The sequence below is a fragment of the Cervus elaphus genome, unplaced genomic scaffold, assembly GCF_910594005.1.
Source record: "Cervus elaphus unplaced genomic scaffold, mCerEla1.1, whole genome shotgun sequence".
Classification (NCBI taxonomy): Eukaryota; Metazoa; Chordata; class Mammalia; order Artiodactyla; family Cervidae; genus Cervus; species Cervus elaphus.
In genome coordinates, this window is record NW_025316765.1 from 28,610 (window position 1) to 36,518 (window position 7,909).

Below are 7,909 nucleotides of genomic sequence, written 5' to 3' on the forward strand. Positions count from 1 at the left end.
TTAATTTCTCTGGTAGTTAGAATTGTCTGATTTGTAAGCGCTTACTTTCCTTTAGGCCAATTAAATTAGAACTCATTTACAACTTCAGCAATATTACGAAAAAAAAAAAAGAGCGCACACTGAGACATACATAAATCCAGACAGACAAACAGACAGACAGAGACCTCATAGTTTCCTGCCTGAGAGTTAAAACATCTCTTTGACCCTTTTTTGTTTGTTTGTTTGTTTGTTTGGCCTGATGTTCTGATTTGTCCAAGGCTGAGTGAGGTCTCAGGCAAAGTGGGCAGTGTATTTCAAGGACTAGGAAAGGGTTAACTTCAAGCTTTTCCTTAGGTAGGCCTTTTAACAAGCTAGTTGGTTTTAAATGCATATGCAAAAAGAAAGGGTTTTGCAGTTTCCGAGGGAAAGAAAATTTCATTTTAACCAGTTTTCTCCAGAGTCTAAAAAATATCAGGGTCATCCTGTGTCAAAAAGCCATTATTCATTTCTGTAGTCTTAGTTTTATAGCTAAAATATAGACCAAATAATGCTGAAATTGACTCTGATATCAGGGGCATTTCAGCTGATAAAAAGTTTGGACTGTCCCTCTGGTGGGAGCTGAGGTCTTTGTCTCATGAGGAGAATCTGAAGGGTTAAGGGAATTTGCAGGAGTGGGGGAAGCTTGGTCCTTCCCAGCCCTGAGAAACAATAGTCAGAAGGGAATTCTTTAGGATGTTCAGCAGTGGGGGAAGCTTGGTTCCCTCTCCACCTGACAGATAAGCATCCTTAGAAGGGGATTCTTTAGAATGATAGGACAGTTTTTGATCCTTCAGGCTTTTGAATATAGGAGAAAGACCTGGACCAAAGGGAACCTCAGAATCCTTTCCCAGAGATCATGTGGATATGAAAGGTCAAGTAGGGGTCATCTAGGAAATCTGAGGGACAGAGACAGAGGGGCACAGGAGACAGGGAGGCAACAGAATGCAAGGAAATTCTAAGTCCTTGCCATTCCTTTGGCAAAACCTGGTGTGCCACTCAGAGGCCATTTCTGGGGGGTCCCCCATTTGTGTAGGAGTCAGGCCTTTTGGAGGGTCAACATTTCCCAGTTTCTGAGAATGGAGCCAAGGGTTGAGTATGAGAGAGCCTCCTGGGATGAGAGAGAACCCACTCTTAGCCCACCTACCACAGAATGGGCGAACTGAGTCACTGGCTGACAGAAAGGCGTCCCTTTTCCCCCAGTCGTCTCTCCATGCGACTGATGCACAAAATGGCCGAGCGGCCCAACAGTCGCGTCCAACAGTGAGACGAGACCTGTGAGAGCCCTGCAGCGAAGCCACCAGGTGACACGGGCAGAGAAAGACAGAGATGCCCGGGAGCAACCAGGTGACTCACCGTTTGGTGATTCCCTGAAACGTGGAAGGCACACTTGGGATGGCTCAGAGGCAACACCCAAGCTCCTGTAAACCAATCCAGACCAGAAGGGAAAGAAGTGAAAGTGACAGGGAAGAAGGCTGAGGAATCCGCCTTGCAATATATCCAGGAGGCAGTGGCCCGGGGACAATGGTCTCTGTTTTGCTTCTACCACTATATGCCTGACATGGTAGACGGAAGTTGTCTTCCTGGGGGCAGATGCCCCTGTAGCCTGATCCGTTCTGTGTCCCCCCTATCCTCACATGGGAGTCTTTCTCAGGCAGGCGCCCTAATGGCTTTTATGTGTCTGACCTGAGCCCACACAATATTGGTTCGCATAGTCCTCACTTGCAAAAAAGACAAAGGAGAGACCCTCACCCATTCAAGCGGCAGCCACTTTGGGTGCAGTGGGCAGTGAGGCCTTTACAACACACCAGAGGGTAACCCTGGCCAGAGTTCCTCAGTTGCTGCCACAGCACTTGCTGATGGCAGAGGGTCCCTATGAGGAAGGAGAAGCGAGGAGGCGGGGAAGAGACTCTAAGTCCCCAAACAAGCCACCAAAAATGTCATGGTCTGGATGCGAGTTGGAAAAGAATGTCCAGACATGAGACAATAAGGGTCTGGTTTTTTAGTTTCTGCATTCTAAGACCCTCCTTGGTTTTATCTGTTCTTCACTCGTTGGGTAACCACAACCTTGGCAGAAAGAATCATTTTAACTATTTAGTATATACTCTATATCTTTCTGATGGTTTTTATCAGAGTCTTGAAAGGACAAGAGAAATAATTAAAAATCAGTAAAGTTGCTCTTGTACCTTTTGGCACATATTTTAACAAACAGCCATTAAACGGCAGAGCTTAAACTTTACTTCAGTTTATGTACTTTAGACTTTAGCTAATAAAACACAGGCAGATTCACAGAGACAACGCTAAGAAAAGTTGATAGAAGTTTCTGTATCTGTAAAGAATACTGAAGACAGAAAAGGTTTAGTCACTCAGTCATGTCTCATTCTCTGTGACCCCATGGACTCTAACTGGCCAGATTCCTCTGTCCAAGAAACTCCTAAGCAGGAATACTGGAATGGGTAGTCATTCCCTTCCCCAGAAGTTCTTCAAAAAACAAAGCAAAAAGAAAAGAAGAAGAAAAAATTGATCAACTCATGTTAATGTTTTCATACATACAGTCCAGTTCAGTTGCTCAGTCGTATCCGACTCTTCGCGATCCCATGGCCCACAGCACACCAGGCCTCCCTGTCCATCACCCACTCTCGGAGCCTACTCAAACTCATCTCCACTGAGCACAGACATACACTCAAGTGGGGCTATATGCTCATTAGGAGGAAGAGAGAAAATTTTTCATGTCACTAAACTCAGGTAATTTTGAATGGATTAAAATGTACGTAATGTGAGAGGATGATCTTCTTTATTTGCATTGAACTGTATCTTAATTTTAATACAGTTGAGCATAGATTAGGACTAATTAGATTCTTGTAAACATTTTGGAAAATACAACTGTGATGACACTCTCTGATGTGAGCATGGAGGATACTGGAAAAGATCAGACCTGGGCTTGGGATGAAAACCCCCACTCCCAAAACCCAGCATCTCTGCTCAACACACCTGAGTGTTCATCTTCCAAAGCAGAAAGAAAGTAAGAAGACATGGTGTTACTTCATTAATTGTGAGAGTTTAGGCATATCCCTCACTTTTTCTTTTCAAGACAGTTGTTCAAGTCAAGTAAAAAAAAAACAAATTCATAGCATGGAAATCTCACAGAAACATCTAAACCAGTGAACATAAGTCATGGGGTAAGAAGTACATGGAGGAATGCATTATCACTGCATGGGTATTTTGGCACTATATGGAAACTATGACCTGAATCTATCATTAAAAAATGTTAGTTCAGAAACTCTGTGATGATCCAGTGACTAAGACCCTGAGCTTCCAGTGCACAGAGCTCTGGTTCTTTCTCCGATCAGCAAACTAGATCCCACATGCTGTAGCTAAGAGTTTACATGTCACAACCAAAGAACCTGAAAATTACAAGGATGACTGAAGATCCTACCTGCCACAAGAAGACCCAGTGCAGCCAAATAAATAAATATTTTAAAAATGTGCCGTAAGCAAATTTCACTTCATATATGACTTCCCTGATATGCAGCCCAACGTTGCAGTCCTTTAATGGCCTGGAACCTGGTGGTCCGGAGTCGACAATAAGAAAGCAAAAGACAGAAAGAGGCTGATATTCCCTGGTTTATGCAGAGAACCTATAAAGCCCTTGACACAGGGCTTGTACCCCTCATGAAGGCACAGGGCATCCTCTCGAGGAACTCTTGAAAGCCCGGGTGAGAAAGTGAGCTCGGCCGGTTTCCACGCTCCAGAGAATTAGCCTGAGAGGGAGAGAGAGAGAGAGAGAGAGAGCGAGAGAAAGAAAGACACAGGGACCCAAGCTCTCATGGAACGAGGGTGCTTTAATGATCGTTGTGTGAGCATATACAGGCTGTTAAGGAATTTCTTTGAGAATAATAAAGATCAGAAAACCAAACGTATAGTAACCGTTACCAAGGAAAGAAGGAATTAACAATGGTCATAAGGTCAGAAGAAAACCTGTATCTCAAGAGGCAGATTTACTGAAGGGAAAGAGTTTACTGAAAGAAATCCATGCAGGCGATTCATCTCATTTATCTCAGTCCTGAGAGCAGAACTGAACTGGTGTTAGAGTATAATATGACTTTAACACAGCAATATTTTCTATTACAATCCTAAGCCAAAAAAAGATGAGAAATGAACCACAAACCATTTCAGAAACTATTCTGATCTGGAAAAGAAATGATAAAATAATAAGCACAACATTGGCATATTTATTTTTGAGTGTTGTATTTGTATGACACAGGATGAATTTTCTATCAAGGAAACAGGGAATATTTTTAAAAAGCATACTCTGACCCAAGAGTTCTTGAGTGGGACAAATGTGCCATTTCTTTTAGCAAGCTTAACTTTTTCCCTTAGTATTGTTAACAAGCTTCTTTTAACTAGTGGTATTCAAAATTCTGCTCCATGAATGGCCATGTTGAATAGTAACGAAATGCAATAGTAAGGTAAGCATTCATGCTTACTTTTGAACTTCAAGTGTTTTACACATTTTACAGTTCAAATATGATAGCATCCTCAGTAGTAACAATCATTTTAACTATTTAGGATATACTATATATCTTTCTGAGAGTTTTGACAGAGTCTTCCAATTATGTTGCTGTTCCACCTTTTTGCAAATATGTAGCAAACATTCCTTAAACAGCTTAAATTTACTTCACTTTATGTACTCTAAACTTTAACTAATAATACACACACCAATACATAGGGACAACTCTAAAGAAAGTTCTTAGAAGTTTCTCTAACTGTAAAGAATACAAGAAAAATAATTGATTAAATCATATGAACATTTCCATGCATACATATATTAAAATGGAACTATATATTCGTTTCACTAAAATGAAACAATCGAAGGCCATGGAAAATATGTAAGAACAGTTTTCAAAGGTTAGAATCAATACACATCTTCATGAAATGATGATGGCTTTTAAGTAAGCCCTAGGTTTCTGCCTGCACACACAGATGCACACATAAACACACTTCAGGTAAAAGCAGCCTTTCATAAGTAACAGATCTTTTGGAAGAAACATTTTTAATCTACCTTAAAAAAAAAAAAAAAAAAAAAAAAAACTCGTGTATTTTAGCATTTATGGTAAAACAAACATTTACAAATTGTGCATGAATGTGTGCTAAGTCACATGAATCACGTCTAACACTTTGCGACCCCATGGACTGTAGCCATCCAGACTCCTCTGTCTGGGATTTCCCAGGCAAGAATACTGGAGGGGGTTGCCATTTCCTCCTCCAGGGGACCTTCCTAACCCGGGGCTCAAACCCAGTTCTCCTGCATTGGCAGGCGGATTCTTTACCACTGAATCACTTGGGTTCACTGAAAACAAATGTTTCTCTCTAGTAACAATGACCAAAAACACAATATGAGAAACAGTCTACATTTTATTAGCAAATATACCATGATACCTATTTAGAACACATTTCCAGACCTATGTGAAGAAACTGTAAACCTTTACTGAAGCACATAAAGTCTGAAAACCACAAGTTTTACTTGGAAGATGTGGAGACATAAAGACTTCAGTGACTCCAAATTCAGAACAATTCAAACTCAAAACAAACATGGATATTTCAAGTATAAGTCTCAGCTGTATCTAGGGGAGCCAACATAATTTTGAATTTAAAAATGAAAAAAACATAAATAGAGGGAAATTACAGATTTCTGTAATTACAATCTGTAAATCTGTAATTCTGCCAAATTACAGATGAAGTTATAACTGTATAGACTAGTAAAACTTCAAAATAGATGAAGCAAAATAGTTACAAGGTAGTGAAAGAAGCTCACCTAAAGAGACTTAGACATTATTTTGAAAAATACAAGGTAAACACAACAAAATATTTTTTCATATTGAAACAGGTGAGGTATTCCAAAGTAACAAAAATCAGAGGGGAAAAAAAAGTCAAAGAGCATAAAGGAAAGATTTAGGTTTCAGCGTTGTGTAACAAAGAATTTAGGGGAAAAAAGAAAAGAATTTAGGGGCTTGCCTGATGCTCCACTGGTGAGAAATTGGCCTGTCAATGCAGAGCACACGGGTTCCATCCCTGGTCAGGGTAGATCCCACAAGCCTCGGAGCAACTAAGCTAGTGTGCCACAACTGCTGATGCCCACATCCTCCAGAGCCTGCCAGTTATTAGTACAACGACTGAACCCGTGCCTTAGAGCCAGAGCTCCACAACAAGATAGTAGCCCCTCCTAATCACAACAGAGAAAGCCCAAGACCATCAGCAAAATCCCAGTATAGCCAAAACCAAATAAATACCAAAACAATACAACAACAAAAAAAGAATTTGGCAGGCTTTGGTCCCCAGGTTCTGGATGTTTGTTAACTACTCTTGGAATTTTTTTTTTTTTTTTTTCTCTTGGAATGTCCTTAGTGAGTGCAGTGGCTTTACACTCCCCATGCGCCCTGATAATTTATGCTAGCAACATGACCTACGCTTGGCCCCTAGTTTAATAATGGGATGACTCAGGTTGTGAGGCTGGGCATTTCACAAAGACCAACGAAGTGACTAGAGGTTTGGGGCTTTGAGCCAGGTGGGCTTATTAGTCCAACCTCTAAAGAGGGGAGAATGCTGGAGATGTTATCAACCACGGCTATGTGGCTAAACCCCAATAAAAACTCGGGACTTAAAAGCTTGAGTGAGCTTCTCTGCCCGGCAATACTGTTTTCTATCACACATGCCAGGAGGGCAATGGGTCCCTTGGGATGATGACTATGGTTAACTCCAAACAAACCCATCCAGAAGTTAAGAAGCTTATCAAGTCCAAAGAAACAGCATTTCAGGAGAGACAGAACAAACACGGACTGTGCCTCTTACCTGGGAACGAGTCATTTCTGACTCCTTGCTTTCCTTCTCCTCTGGTCTTCCTTCTCAGGTAAGATCAGTCTTGGGAAGTGACCCGAGGGTTGAAAATAGGCTGTTCAATACTTAGAAAACCACAGCGAGCTCCCTGTAACACAGCCCCACACAGAGGGAGGATCTCAACAGGTACAAATCACAATCCTCCACGGCCACTGACACAGCAGGGATTCTGGAACACAGAATCAAAGGAGGTGGTTTTAGTTTTATTCTTTTCTTCAGAACTCGCGAACTTTCCTGTGAAAACCACGCGTTCTAGGCTGACCCTCCCCTTCAAACCATAGGCGAGACCCTGACCAAACTCCATACAGAATAGAGCCTCCTTCACCTCTTCGTGGATCAGGGACCTAGGGGTTGGGCAATGCAGGACTTTTAAGCAGCGGTCTCTACAAACTAGAAGGCAGAACTGCCAGAGAAGGACATGGACTTTAGAACGATGCTAACAGGAAGCGGACGTGGGCCCCAGGGACCTGGCAGCTAAGCTAAACGACCTCAGACCTTCTCACGGCGATGCGAGGACACACTGGGGACGGGAAAATGGGGGCGGTACCTTGAACGTCCACAGAGATCCCCGAAACCCACGTGTGAAGGACAACAGGCCGTGGGACTAGGACATCCGGGTTTTAAAGTAACAAACAAACTCACCAGAACTCTCTGTCGCTCATTTAAACGCAACTCCGGGTCTGCAGGCTACTGCGCACGCGCGGGTGGAAAATCCGGTACAGAGGAGGTCAGTGCGCTACGCCGGCCGTGGCCAACGAGAGGCGACGTAAGTGGGGAGGGTGGGACGAGGCCGGAAGCGCAGGTACGTAGGGGCGGGGCCAGTGGGGGCGGAGCCTTACCTCCCTTCACCCCTCCCCAGTCCGTTTTGGGTCTGTTGGTCCTTCTGTCCAGCTGTGCTTCCTTTCTCTGCCTTTTGATGTCTTTAAATCTCTTTGACTTCCTCTGGAGCAGAGCTGCTTCCTGCCTGTTCTAAGTTAGTGTTTCACACAACTTAAGGCAA

At 42.8% G+C, this 7,909-nt stretch overlaps 1 protein-coding gene across 1 annotated transcript in view; it reads right to left on the reverse strand.

Annotated features, from left to right (window-relative positions):
- Window positions 1-7,600, reverse strand: part of LOC122691380 (zinc finger protein 519-like) — a 32,833-nt gene extending 25,233 nt beyond the window's left edge. Inside the window, exons 1-2 of the mRNA XM_043897956.1 lie at window positions 7,552-7,600; window positions 6,865-7,078 (exon numbers count right to left, since the gene is read on the reverse strand). Of these exons, the coding sequence (XP_043753891.1) occupies window positions 6,865-6,879 (15 nt within the window). The 5' untranslated portion in view covers window positions 6,880-7,078; window positions 7,552-7,600. The remainder of the gene's footprint in view (window positions 1-6,864; window positions 7,079-7,551) is intronic.
- Between the last annotated feature and the right edge of the window lie 309 nt (window positions 7,601-7,909).